Below are 15,501 nucleotides of genomic sequence, written 5' to 3'. Positions count from 1 at the left end.
TCTAGTGGATGTGCGGCAGTATCTCATTGTGATTTTAATTTGCATTTCCCTATGATTGGATGATGTTGAGCACCATGTGCTTGTTTGCCATTCAAATATCTCTGGTGAAAGTATGAGAGTCATGTAATTGGCAGTTATATATATGGCAAAGAAGTTACAGAGATGGCAAACAAGTACATGAAAAAATGTACATCATTTATACCATTAAAGAATTGCAAATTAAAACAAGGAGACACCACTGCACACCTACTAGAATGGGGAAGAGGCAAAACCCTGACAAAAGCAAATGATGGCAAGGATGGGGAGCAACAGGAACTCTCATTTGCTGCTGGTGGGAATGCAAAATGGAACAGCCACTAAGAAAGGCAATTTGGCGACTCCTTACAAAGCTGAACAACTCACCATATGATCCAGCAATTGCACTCCAAATAAGTTAAAGACTTATGTCCATGTAAAAACCTGCACTTGGATGTTTATAGCCAAAACTTGGAAGCAACCAAGATGTTCTTCAGTAGGTGAATGGATACACAATCTGTGGTACATCCAAACAATAGAATATTATTCAGCACTAAAAAGAAATGAACTCATCAAGCCATGAAAAGACACAGATGAACACTAAAAGCATATTACTAAGTGAAAGAAGCCAACCTGAATGGCTATATACCATATAATTCGAAGTATGTGACATTCTGGAAAAGGTAAAACTATGAAGACAGTAAAAGAATCAGTGGTGGTCAGGGGTTAGGACAGAGGATGAATACGTGGAATATAGATTTTTAGGGCAGTAAAACTATTCTGTGTGATACAATAATGATGGATGCATGTCATACATTTGTCGAAACCCACAGAATGTACAACCGAAAGAGTGAACCCTATATTATAAACTATGGATTGGGTTATAGTAATGTTTTAATGTAGGTTCATCAGTTTTAATAAATGTACCACTCTGGTGCAGGATTTTGATAGTAGAGGAGACTGTGTGTATGGGGACAGAGAATATTGGAAACTTTCTGTACTTTCTGCTTTATTTTACTGTGAACCTAGAACTACCCTAAGAAAGAAAGTCTATTTTTTTAAAGATATATTTAAAATCAAAACATACTATTTAGATAAGATATAAGACTGACAAAGGACTAATGTCTTACAAAGAATAAGAGGCCCAAAAGGTATTTGTGAATTACTTGAATAATAATAATAATAATAATAATAATAATAAACATTATATACAGACAAACTAAGAATATATTCACATACTGACTATACTATAAGTAAAAAAAAAAAAGTAATGGAAAAGACCAATACATAGCAGAAAAAGGACAAAAAATGTGAATGGATTATTCCAAGAGAATCAAAAATAACATGACAACATTCGAAATGTCTATAAATGCTACAATTGAAAATCATCTTGTAAAATTTTGTACCTTGTATTCCAGTTTCTATCATCTTTCATTGGTAGTATATTTTTATGCCCCTCTAAAAACTTTTCCTTAATCAACTTCCTTCAAACTTAGAAACCCCTTCCTCTATAATTCACCGGCAAGAACACATTCCACTGTCCCAGACCATCATCATATTTCATAAGTTCTCAACACCCTGAATATAGAGAGTAAAAGGACACTGCTTAGTTAAAAACCTGAGATACTTAATATATACTTACTTATGAAAATTAGTTTAAGTGGTCAATGGAGGAAGGTCAATGGAAAATGTGTTGAAGTGTTGACTTCTTCAAAGTTTATTATGTAATACTTTTAAATGATTATAACTTGATGTCTATATAGAGTTTATAATCACTGGTGTATTTTGAGGAATCTCAGTGGAAATTATGCACTCACTGGATAAGTGTGGAGATGAGAGAAATGGAGAGGCTGTACTCTTATTTTAATGGTGATTTAAAGTTTGGTTTTTTTGTTGTTGTTGTTTTTAAGCGAATCCTTCTTCCCTAAATGTATGAACTGTAACACAGACTCAAGAATATTACTTTATAATAATGTAAGACGCACTGTCAGGACTATATTCTCTACAAAAGACTTGATGGAGTAAGGAGGAAATTTCACTAAAGTAAAATAGTAAAAAGATAAAAGTTACAATTATAAATATATAGAAGTAAAAAGATAACTAGCATCATTTACAGGACAATTTGTATCACACAACACTTAAAGTAAGGCTTTTATTTAAATTAGAAAATGTGAAATCATTCCTCCTGATTTAAATTATCTTTTTGTTTTCTTTTGGCCAGATGCTTTCTCCTTACTATCACAACCAAACTTCAATTTCTTTAAAAAATAGAATGTTCTTGCTTCTTTTTGAGGCACTGAATGTTGTTTCCATAGAAACAGTAATAACGTCACAGATTATGACTGGTGACTATGAACAAATAGATAAATAAAAAGGTCAAGTCAAGAAAATCTTGACACATATATCTAGCAATAATCAGTACCAAAGCCGAAGCCAGAAAGGACAGAAAAGTAATAAAAAATTCACATGCATATACATTTTGGTCTATTTTAACTGGACTTTAAATAAGCACAAGTAATTGATTATAAGGGCAGGGCTTATGTCCAAGTCTTTTTGTATATAACAAGGACTTAAAACACTGCCTTGCAAATAATAGTCACTCTGTTGAGTGAATAAATGATCAAGAAACTACATATTAGCTTCAAAGAATAATTTCCTAAATTAGTGTTTTTCAAACAGCTGTTTATGACCCTTGAGTAACTTGCAACATCAGCACAGTTTTAAAATGATATATAAATGGATAAAGAAATTGTGATTTATATACACAATGGAGTACTATGTGGCAATGAGAAAGAATGAAATATGGCCCTTTGTAGCAACATGGATGGAACTGGAGAGTGTGATGCTAAGTGAAATAAGCCATACGGAGAAAGACAGATACCATATGGTTTCACTCTTATGTGGATCCTGAGAAACTTAACAGAAACCCATGGGGGAGGGGAAGGAAAAAAAAAAAGAGGTTAGAGTGGGAGAGAGCCAAAGCATAAGAGACTCTTAAAAACTGAGAACAAACTGAGGGTTGATGGGGGATGGGAGGGAGGGGAGGGTGGGTGATGGGTATTGAGGAGGGCACCTTTTGGGATGAGCACTGGGTGTTGTATGGAAACCAATTTGACGATAAATTTCATATATTGAAAAAAATAAAAAAATAAAACTTAAAAAAATGACATATAATAGAAAATATCAGAGTAAGCAGCGTGTAGTAAGATGGGTTACTTTATATAATACTTAGAAGTATATTTAATGTATAGAAGATATATATTTATATAAGTATGTTTTCCCATCTTGTAAAATGCATTTTTTACTGTGAATTAAAGCAAAAAAAAGTTTGAAATATACTTTCTAAATGTCACTCTGGGAGCCAGTTTATAATTCTCATCAAAATTCTTAATTGCCTGGAAATAGCTTATGTGCTAAGGGAACTGAGCTTAAGTCATGATAAATTAATCACATAAGAAATGTTCTCATTTCTTCACCTTTCCTTTCCTCTCCTTGGTAATGATTTATTGTTATTTGTTAGATGCATACGGCATCTTTCCTTCCGTTTGAAAATAAGTTGTGACTAAGTAACAATAATTCATGTTTAAAAGAAATTGAGAAGTTTTACTCTGCATGACAAGTTATCCCATTTAATCAACATGCCAGGCTGCCCTGCTAATATCCAGACAGCTCAGGAGGTACTGAAGCACATTCATTACACTCAAGAAGATATATTTAAGGAAGTGGCTAGTGAAAAATGTGTGAGATGAAAATTATATTTGTTCCTAAGAAATTATTTAAAAAGTTACCTGCCTGATAAGATCAAAACCATTATAAATATCATAATTACTTAAAGACAAGAAAATAAGATCATTTATTCTTAAACTAATAAATAAAAAACTACTGCTACCAAGAGCACAAAATGAAACGCTAATGGCTTTGTAGTTAATTATAATAAAGGAGAGCAAAACTTGTGGAGAGAAGCAAGATGTTACATCTATCTAAAGTATCTCTTCCACTGCATCACTTTCCAATCACCTATTATATAAAATGTTTTGTACTCTATATCATTCTTTGGCCATGTTTACTCTTTTGAAAATAAATGTTTAGGTGAGCAATGTAAGCAGTAAATGATCTGTCTAAATGGAAATATAATCCCAATTCTGTCTTTTTTACTTATAGATTAGAACTGGTGGGTTATTAAAACTGAAAACTGTTGGGGTGCCTGGGTGGGTCATTTGGTTAAGTGTCCAACTTTGGCTCAGGTCATAATCTCACAGCTCGTGAGTTCGAGCCCTGTGTCAAGCTCTCTGCTGTCAGCACAGAGCCTGCTTCAGATCCTTTGTCTCCCTCTCTCTCTGCCCTTCCCTCCCTCTCTCTCTTTCAAAATCAAATAAACATTAAAAAAAAAAAAAACCTGAAAACTCTTAAGGACCTAATGCATGGGAGAGGATATAGAATATACACATTAACCACTAAATAAGCAGCCTCCATGTTGTTTGCAATATGCTGGCTGATAGTAAGATTCCCACTTTATTCCTAATTTTATGTCAATGGGGATGGTGAAAGAGACATTTAATATAGGTACTTTTGCTTAAAAATCAATTTCTACAATAATTTTACATTAGCAATACGTGTCATACTTTTTAAAAACTCAATTCAAAGCATTAGAAGTTAACATGTAAAAGGTTAAATCGTGTTCAAATTATGAAAATATTTTATGAAATGGCAAATTTTGTCTTAAAGGAGAATATTTTTTTTGAGAGAGAGGGAGAGAGTGAGTGCAAGTGAATGAGGGGCAGAAAGAGAAAGAGAATCTAAGGGCAGAGGAAGAAAGAGAGAGAGAGAAAAGGGGCTCACCCGAAGTGGGGCTCGTGTTTTACCTAAAGCGGGGCTCATGCTCACCCCATGCAGGACACAAGCTTACTGGATGTGAGACTCGAACTCACAAACCATTAGATTGTGACCTGAGCTGAAGTCATATGCTTAACAAATGAGCCACCCAGGTGCCCAGGAGTAGAATAATCTTTTAGATAGTCCTATCAAAGTATACTTGCTTACCAGTAGCAACTTAAAAATAACTATATAATTTTCTATTATCAGGGAACAGCAGGATTTTGCCCCAGTGTTGCTATTCATTGCTATTCCTCCCATACAGTTGCTATCCTAACTACTAGAAGATGCTGGAAAATGACTTAAAGAAGGGAAATCATAAGAGGTGTGCATTTTAATTTATTTCTTTCAAGATGAATTCCTAAACTTTCTGGAGAGGGCTTTATCAGGCACCTTCCATGACGAAGCACTGGGCTATTGGGTTAGCTTTGCAAACTAATATGCACTGAGAAGGAAAAGCTTGGAGCAGGATGGCCACTCTATTTACTACTGTTTGCATCTTTGACTTTATTCTGTTCAATAGAACAGTGTATTTTCCCAAGCTCTTCTAATTTTGACCTCTGGTATTCCAAAACTTGAGTTAGCAAAATTGGCTTCTCTTTTATATTGTTGGCCTTATTCCTTTGGCTAAATATCCCTGCTCTAGGTTCGGCTCTATGTTTCTGATTCAAGCCTAGTAACTTAACTTTCATTCCTGACCATGAACTTGATTGTGATTTTTGTCATTTGAAATGCCACTCCATCACCTCAATGTTTGGTAATGCAAGCATAAATGTTCTGCATCATAGTCACTACCTGAACTGCTTCATAACCAAGATGACTTAAGGGAGCAAAATAAACATAAACAGAAATAATATCAAGGCTTTGGAAAAGAAAGATTAAACCCTAAAAGAAACCGCAGATCCAAGAAAAATACAAAGGAAAATATTGTGAGAATTAGTTTACATGTAAATGCCAAAAGAGAAAAATGGAATCATAGAATATGGGTAATAAAAAAAGGCTGAATATACAAGTTTTCCCCTATTTTAAACTAAGAACAGACTTCTTCAGTAGTATTAGGTAAACGTACTCAGTAGTAGTTAATAGATGTCCTGCCTGAATGGAGAGGGCGGAAAAAAAATCCCTCTCAATTAAAAATACTTCAGCATCAATTGATCCTAATTAGGTAAATAGCATGTAAATTAAACTAAAATCAAACACAAACTAGCTGAAACTAGATGTTTGGACAATGCTCTAAAATCAGCTTCATACAGGTAAATCCAACTTTATATTTGTTTTGTTGAGTTTGAAAGCAGGTACTCATCTTCTCTATCACTTTATTTTCTTTGTACCATTAATTATTTTATTTATATATGTATGTATATATATGTGTGTGTATATGTATGTGTATGTGTGTGTGTGTGTATATATATATATATATATATATATATATATATATGTATAATTTGTTTACTTGTTCATTTCCATCTTCCCCTAGTAGAATATTAACTCCATGAGGTCCAGGACTTTATCTGTTTTGTTCATCACTCTATCTCCAGTGCTTATAACAGTGCCTGATATATACAGTAGGCTTTCAATAAGTTTCTCAAATGAATAAATGAATGATGTGGCATTTTGATTCCATTCTTACAAAATTAAAAACAAAGTTATCTGAGAGGACCAAGAAGCCACAAATACCAACAGTATTTCATCATATGTATCAAATGACTGGTCTAATGACTGGCATTGTTAATAAAGGGGAGGGTCAGGAGCAAGAGAATTTAGAAATCTAAATTAGAAATCTAGAAATCTAGTCTAATGACTAGAAAAAAAAAAGTTGATGTTTTCTCCCCACTGAGCTCTGTGGATAGTATGCACACATATGACATTTAAAATGTTAATCAACATCTAAAGTTACTTTGGTTTCTAATCTTACCTTTAAGAAAATGCCAATTAATACCACCTAACTTACTGGCGGAGCACTGACCTCCAAATAGATTTTCATTAGAAATCTTTTCTCATTTGTCAGTAGAGATACCTGAAGTCTTGATGATACATGAGAACGAAATCTGATTATCTGATTCTTTTTAGGGGGAAGGGTGAAACACTTCCAAGCAAGAAAAATGCAGCTCTTGAAAGCCAAGTGGAAAGCTGAGGAGAGCTATAGCTTCCCATGTTCACTCTAATATTATTTTCACCTTGTTCTTTTTTCCTCCACAGAGAGAAAAATACACACACACACACACACACACACACACACACACACTCATACTAGGAAAGAAAATTTTCCATTTATATTCTCCCACAACGCTGAATAGCTACCTTCTGTAATCTTATAAGGAACAGAGAAGCACAGACATAATGATAAAATATTTTTGATTTAATAATACCCAACATGGGGCGCCTGGGTGGCGCAGTCGGTTAAGCGTCCGACTTCAGCCAGGTCACGATCTCGCGGTCCGTGAGTTCGAGCCCCGCGTCAGGCTCTGGGCTGATGGCTCGGAGCCTGGAGCCTCTTCCGATTCTGTGTCTCCCTCTCTCTCTGCCCCTCCCCCGTTCATGCTCTGTCTCTCTCTGTCCCAAAAATAAATTAAAAAAAAACGTTGAAAAAAAAAATTAAAAAAAAAAAATAATACCCAACATAATGTAATTAGTGTCTTAAGTGGCTATTTAATTCTAAAATATAGCTGGCAAGATTTTTTAGTGTTTTAATACTGGAACTTCTAATATTTGAAGGGAATCACAGGAGCAATTTGAAATTAATCATAATAACGACTGCTAAATTTTAGCAACTCAAAATTAAAAGTCCTAATAATTACGAACACTTAATGAGAGCTCACCATGTGCCCAACACTGCTCACACTTCACACAAATTGTCACTTATTCCTCATACTGATCCTACTAGATAGGTAGTATTATCTCTATTTCACAGATAAGAAGATGCAGACAGATATTAATTACTCACCCAGGAGCATGATAGTAAGAAATGGAATAGGAAAGCAAGCCTAGGCAATTTCATAGACTGAAACTTACAGTAACATATACACTCTCGATAACCCTTACCAAAAAATGATGGATACAGGGCAAGAGCACGATATCTGCCAGAGTGAAGTACAGGCCTTCTGCAAACACATGCTCCAGAGGCGGAAGGTCAGACACTTTTGCTTTTCTGATGTGAGAAGGCTCCCTGTTGGTAGTAGCTGGTTCTTCGTACACTGCGAGCTTTGAGAATGCCACTTGCAGTTCCAGGCTCTTGGATGAAGAGTCCAACTCTTCAGATGTTTCTTGTCTAAGGACCTTGCTCTTAGCATGGGCAGGCCCAACCCCAGCAGCCTTCTGTTGCTTCAGCTTCTGGCGACGGAGTTTGTCATCATTATGCACTCTAACGGGCTCACTGAGCTTTCTCTCCAGCTGCAGTATTTCTGCAGGGATAGTTGGGTGCTGGTCAGAAGACTCTTTGAGAAAATTCTCAATAGCTAAAGGGATGGTGAGTTCGCATAGCCTGGTCCACTGACTAACCTGCAAGACAAAACAAAACAAGAGATTAAAGGATTCTTTACTGTCAACATAGCTTGAAGAAAACTTTCTGTTGGGAAATAAGACTGGTTTTGACAATTTAAGCCTTGAGCTAAACCATCCCTGGGCTAGGCTTTTATGCTAGTACAGTTCTTCAAAAGTGACAACACTAAACAATGGTCATGCATTCCTATACCTAGGAATACATGCTCACCTCGAGCATCCTCTTACTGAATAAATCCTTCCTTCTCAAAGCCTTCAAAGTCCATCCATCCCTAAAAAGCACAATTTTCAAAGCAGTGGTACTAGAGCTCCTATTCATGTGTAAAGTTTCGTTTAAAAATTCTCAATATAAAAAAAAAAAAGAGAGAGGTTAGAGTGGGAGAGAGCTGAAGCATAAGAGACTCTTCAAAGCTGAAAACAAACTGAGGGCTGATGGGGGGGTGGGAGGGAGAGGAGGGTGGGTGATGGGTATTGAGGAGGGCATCTTTTGGGATGAGCACTGGGTGTTGTACGGAAACCAATTTGACAATAAATTTCATACATTTAAAAAAATAAATAAAAAATAAATAAAAATTAAAAAATAAAACAAAAAATAAAAATTCTCAATGTAATTAAAACAAAAGATTTTTTTAAAAAGTCATTCTCTAGAAATAATGTCTCCAAACCTCACAAATTAAATCTTAAATTCTTATTTCTCAACATTGCACTGAAATATTGGCATACATGAAGGGCTACTTTACTTCCTTGCTTACTATAGGTTTTTTAAATAAACGCAATTTTAGCCTCCTACAGAAAGTTAAAATAAATGCTCGACTGAATGTGTTATCGTTTTATGGCTTTAAATAACAGAAAGGGCATTATACTTACTTCAGCACAGGCTTTCAAGCAAGTCTTCTTAAAACCCAGAAGTTCCAAAATTTCCTTCTTTGAGGGGTCAGCTTCATATGATTTCTGGATTATGTGTCTCAGTACAACAGCAAGTCCTGCTCTACAGAAATTGTCTGGTTTTTCTACTACTGCAGGTAAACAGCAATTCTGGACTATTGCTGGAAGTTCTTGCTTTGAAATAATCTGTATTTCAACATCCTGGGGCACTACATTTTTTAGTGAAATATCTGTGCTTTCTTTTGTGAGGACTAAGCCAACTTTGAAGATTTTGCAGTCACAGTATGATAACAAAAATAAAGTTACAGATGTATGAAGAGGAAAGATGCATCCTTCCATTTGGTGAGAAAAGTCCAAGTACAGATATTCTTCTGTAAGACTTTTCTTAATGCCTTTCATTTTCCTCTTTCATTGGGTCACCTGAAGCATAAATAAAAGTGGTTAATAGACCTTAGAATATAGTAATTTAGAAGCTGAAATAAAAGACGAATATTTTAAAACTTTTTCTAGAAATCAGCAAGGATTTGTGATAGGTACGATTCTACGAGAATTTGTTCCTGGACTGAATAAATGGCTTCCAAAAGAAAGATTTCCACCCCGTGCAATTAACTAGTCTTAGAGGTGATTTTACACCCCTCTAAAATCAGCATACCCCAGGTGCTCTGCAGTAGAACCCTTCCAATCAAGTACTTTGGGGTCTCACTACAGGTAAGAACAAGAAATGAATAGAATAGGAAATAAGAAGTAACCAAGAATACTGGGAGCTGTCTGGAGAAGCTTTGGCCATGCTGGGCCTCCAAATAGCTGCTGTTTTATGACTCTACCATATAATAATTGGAGAGGGGGGATAGATATTCATTCCCTCATGAGAAATAAATTCTCCTAAAGTAAGTGAGTTTTGATTGTGATGAGCGTGCTGAATCACAACAGAAAAAGATTTGAAGTTTCCCCATAACTCAGATGTTGACAACCAAGATATCTCAAAGTTAACATGTCCAAAATCATTCACCCCCACACCCTAAACCTGCTCCTCATGTATCCTCCCCGTCTCAGTTAATGGAGCACCATCCTTCTAGTGGTTCAGCCAAACACCTGAAATCATTCTTAATTACTCTTTTCTTTGACACCTCCATAACCAATCCATTAAAAACTTACTTTGGTTCCTCAACATATATCTCAAATCTGTTTATTTCCACACGATCTTCATTGTTTCCACTGTGATTCAAGCCACAATCACCTCTCTTCTGTATTACAGCAACTATCTTCTAACCTTGCTTTCCATCCCACCTCCCCCTCTGTTCTATTCTCAACATAGTATCCAAAGTGATCCTGTTAAAAATGGAGTAAGATCATGTCACTACTCTACTCAAACACTCCATAGCTTCCCAACCTATTCAGAAAAAAGGCAAAGCTCCTTACAATGGCCTACAAAGTTCTCCTTGATCTGATCACTCAGTGCTCCAGCCAGAGTGGCTTGTTATTCCTTTAAAACCCTAGATACACTCCCGCCTTTGCAGTGGGTTCCAGTGCCTGGAATACTCCCTCATCTCCTTCAAGTATTTACTTAAATGTCAACTTCTTATTGAGATGATCTCTGGCTGCTGTATTTAAATTGAAAACCCCAACCCCCATCCTCCCCGAAAAAAACCTTTCTGTGCTTTTCTCCACACTTAGCACTGTGGTAGTATACTATATATTTTGTTTCCCACAGAGAGAATGTTCCATGAGAGCAGAAATTTTGTTTTGTATACTGCTCTGCCTAAAACAGAACCTGAAGATAGATAGATTAGATAGATAGATAGATAGATAAAATCAAGAAGTATTTGTTGAATGAATGCATGGATATATACACACACTGGTTATTTTAAAGATGCAAACATACACAATCTTGATATCAAATTATTGATGGGCGTTTTCAAGTCATACTCTTTAAGAATATTGTCAATTATGATGACTCTTTGTTTGATTTCTACATTTCCTGGGTCTAAAATTCCCGTGTTCTAATCCATAAATCACAATTCCAAACTTAACGCTAGATGGCACTCTTTAAAAGCATTCACGATGGAAGGCTGTCATAGGAAGATGGTAGAGGAAAAATTATTTTAAAAGACTTTAAAGAGTACACCTGAAACTTTCTTTTAAGTGTACTCTGAAATATTAGTGTACTCTGAAATTTAGGAAATCTTAAAAAATACTAAATTTCCTTTATATTCTAAATTCCTTAGTTTTTTTTAATTGAAAGCAAAACAAATACTTTTAAGTGTCTTGGTCCTCAGCTTTTTTGTTAAAGAGCTAATAATTCATTATAACAAAGCAATATAGTAAGTAAAGTGTTGTCTTGGAGAAACTTTTGATAATGCAAGTAATCACTACTATTTTATTTTGTATTTCTTTTATTAAAACATAACAGATCTGCACAATGTTACTTCTTTAAAAGATTATCTAGGGAAAAATTATTTCATGTGATTTAGAAGCAACAACTTTTTAACCCATGGAAACCATTTTCTCCCAAGCTTAATTAGCTTTTTTTTTATTTTAATTTTTTTTTTGCACCTGCAGTTTGCTTTAAAACAAACTATTAAAGGGTGCTTATTAAATCTCACAGGCAAAAGAAACCACCTTTTCTAGGAAACTAATCATTTCTTTAAGGAGTTTGTTCCTGTACATCTACCGCTGGTAATTTACTGATCTTCTTAATTCTCTCTGCTGATAGTGTGATACTATACAGAAGATCCCTAAATGCTTCAAGAAGCAGATTTGAAAGAAAACATGATTGATTTCCTCATTTGCCCAGCAGTCTAGGAAATAGTAATTATGAGACTAGTCCCGCTCTTTAAAAAATAAAAATAAAAACAAAACTGAAAACAATGTCATGCTCTTTTACAACTTGTGATTTAGAAATTAAAAAATTAGAGTACATGTATTATTTGCTACTTTCCAAGGCATATAGAATAAGTACCTTGAGAATAGGCTTTTTTACATATTTTATAAACTTTTGTCACTGTGAGCACTTAATAAATGCTAAATGTCAACAAAACAGAATAGCAATAACCTGCCCATGGAGATATCTAAAAATTAATGAGATGCCGGAGAGAAAATGCAAAGTACTGTTGATTCTTAACATAATTTATTTTTCCAATATAGATGTTGGTGTGTTATGTTTCCCCCCCCCCCCCCCCCGGGAGATTAAAAATGTTACTTAATGATCTTGGAGTTAAAAAATTACTCTCCCTGGGCAATTTCTTCCCATTAAGTACTAACGTAATTTCTAAAATAAATATTAAGTATTAGCAAACCTGTACAAATTTGATATATGTTTTTGGCTTGTACTATGTGTTTTTCAAGACAGTAGAACACAGTTTTTAAGTTTGCAAACATCATAGGCAAGAGAAAACCCTCTTCTCTTTTTTTCTTCTCCATTTCTACCTAGAGATTCCTTACATAATTATTTTTATGTCATGAGCTTTAAAAAGGTAGGTACTATAGAATCATCTTTGGGGTTTCCGGGGTTCCTGGGGCAGCTCCTGTTACTCCATATTACGTTCCTGCCAAGCACAGAAGTAGTGTCATTTGCTCAGCCTTGACAGGTGCCACACTCTAACTACTCCTGAGACAGAGAGAGAAAATAGATGACAAAAACCACAGACTTGGCTGCTAAACAGAGCTGATGGAGGGTACATCTCTTCCCTGGATATGCCAGTTTGTTTGGGAATGCTGCTGAGGAAATAAAAAGGGAAAAGAAAATATTTAAGCCTGATTTCGTTACTTGTGACTCTTCATAGATATTTTTAAACATAACTGAAGCAGTCACAGGTTTAACATTTTAGGCATTTACCTTTTTTTTTTTTGCATTCTCATTCTAATTAACATATCGTGGTCTTGATAAATTGAAGAATGTCACATATGAAAAGGTAAATGAGTTTCATGGGGTTTTTAAACTCTAAAAGCATTTTACTACTTCACTTCATGCATGTGTATATATAAAGAGAAAGAAAAAATATAATAAATGTATTGAAAATAAGCATACTTGTTCAGAAGCTGAAAAAAAGTTTGAAAGTTTTGTGCTCAAAATTCAAGACTGGATCTATGGCAACTAAATAGTACATAATGGATACATAGGTAAGTTATATATTACATAATAGGTAAAGACCAAAAGTACACCACTGTAACAAAATATTGTTTTTTTCATATAAGAAATTATCACTATGCATGGAATTTGATAGCTTAATAAATGTTAAATGAGTGATGAATATAATTCTAAATAATCCTACATACATTTGATTGTCCACCAACTATGTGCTAAACACATACACCTTTTATACATTACTTCTAATCTTCACAATCCTTACAAGTACATTTTAGTTCCAACACATGGATAAGAACTATCCATCAATTCAAAAGCATTAATTGAATCTACAAAGGGATCTTATCTGCAAACATTCAGGAATAGCCATTTTTCTAATATAAATAGAACTGTTTTATAAAGTTAAAATTTCATAAAGTGAAGCATATGGCAACTTTATTGCAGCAACAATTCCACCAAAGTGAAGCTCATCAGAAATTGTTATTCTAAGCAATTGTGCTGGTCTCAGTAATCCTTGATAAAAACCTGTTCTAATTTTTTTTTATGTTTATTTATTTATTTCTGAGAGAGAGGGAGACAGAGTGCAACCAGGGAGGGGAAGAGAGAGGGAAACAGAGATCCTAAGCAGGCTCCAGGCTATGAGCTGTCAGCACAGAGCCTGACGTGGGGCTCGAACCCCCAAGAAACTTGAGATCGTGACCTGAGCCAAAGTTGGATGCTCAACCAACTGAGCCACCCAGGTGCCCCTAAAAACCCAGGTGCCCCTAAAGGCAATCATTTGACAAGATTTTTGGTAGTTCCTTCCTAATTCTCTTTTTTGGATCCTCCACAGACCTTAGTAATTTGTAGTTCAGTACTTTGGCCTATTCTTAGCTACACTCACTCCTTTGATTATTGGCTTTCAAAGTTGTTTTTATTTTTTTTAATTTTTTTTAACATTTATTTATTTTTGAGAGACAGAGAGAGGCAGAGCATGAGCAGGTGAGAGGGAAAGAGAGAGAGATACAGAATCTGAAGAAGGCTCCAGGCTCTGAGCTATTTGTCAGCACAAAGCCCAACACGGGGCTCAAACCCACGAACTGCAAGACCATACCCTGAGCTGAAGTCCCACACTCAACCGACTGAGCCACCCAGGTGCCCCACTGGCTTTCAAAGTTTTAATTATGCCACACAATAAGACTTTTTTTTAATGCAACTCATTATACACTCAATAAAACTGAAACAAAAGAATCACAAAGAAATACCCTACTACATGGGATGTATCTGATATTTTTAATTCTGTGCTTTTCTTCCTTTCTTTCATCCTTTTTTTTTTTTTTTTTTAAATTTTGGTTAGTATTCAGTAAATTGACTTCACGACCCATTAATGGGCCACAACTGACAATATAACAGTACTATTATTCTAGGTGACCTCCAGCACCATAGGTATAAATATCATCTATGACTCCCAATTTTTATCTCAGGGACACCCTTTCCCCTGAACTTCAGATTCCTATATTGTACTTGACATCTTCCCTTAGACATTTTTCTAAACCTGTTCTTCTCCCATTAGCAGTCCCTTATTGATAAAATGGCAACACCATTCACCCAGATGCTCAGGCCCTTAATTCTGAAGTCTCACTCAACTTGTTTTTTCCCTCTAACCTACCATTTCTACTTTTGAAATATATGCTAAATCCAACTTCTTAGCTCCTCTACCACTATCAACTAACCTAAGTCATCACCACCTCTTATAAAGACTACTACAAACATCTATTAACTATTTTCTTCCACTCTCCACACATCAGTCCACTCTCCAATTGTCAGAATGATCCTTTAAACACATAAATCTGATCACACCCCCTGCTCACAACCATCCAGTGGCTCCCCAAAACACTTGAAATCCAAATTTCCTATCATGGCCTATAGTTTGCCATGACCTTAACTATCCTTTTTCTGACCTGATCCCTTACCTCTGCTCCCTGTTGCCCACCCACTCCTCTCTAGTTCTCCCTGCTGTTCTTGAAAGAAGCCAGGAATGCTCCACTGGAGAATTTTTTCGTGTCTGCTATTCCTTAGGCCTAGTTTGCTCCTTCACTTCATTGAGGTGTCTGAATATTAATTCAAGAACAGACCTTCCCTGACAACCTGAATTGAAAAAGGACTCC

The 15,501-nt window shown here is 35.3% G+C and overlaps 1 protein-coding gene across 1 annotated transcript in view; it reads right to left on the bottom strand.

The window, feature by feature from the left end:
• The window catches only part of GSTCD (glutathione S-transferase C-terminal domain containing), a 128,668-nt gene extending 118,981 nt beyond the window's left edge, over window positions 1-9,687 (bottom strand). Inside the window, exons 1-2 of the mRNA XM_047092225.1 lie at window positions 9,253-9,687; window positions 7,930-8,385 (exon numbers count right to left, since the gene is read on the bottom strand). Of these exons, the coding sequence (XP_046948181.1) occupies window positions 7,930-8,385; window positions 9,253-9,669 (873 nt within the window). The 5' untranslated portion in view covers window positions 9,670-9,687. The remainder of the gene's footprint in view (window positions 1-7,929; window positions 8,386-9,252) is intronic.
• Window positions 9,688-15,501: the final 5,814 nt, after the last annotated feature.

The sequence above is a fragment of the Lynx rufus genome, unplaced genomic scaffold (genome assembly GCF_022079265.1).
Source record: "Lynx rufus isolate CCGP_SWC_20201006 ecotype Redwood Valley unplaced genomic scaffold, mLynRuf1.p SCAF_3, whole genome shotgun sequence".
In the NCBI taxonomy this organism is placed as follows: Eukaryota; Metazoa; Chordata; class Mammalia; order Carnivora; family Felidae; genus Lynx; species Lynx rufus.
The sequence above is the reverse complement of the archived record's forward strand: the minus strand, read 5'-3'. Positions and strand labels throughout refer to the sequence as shown.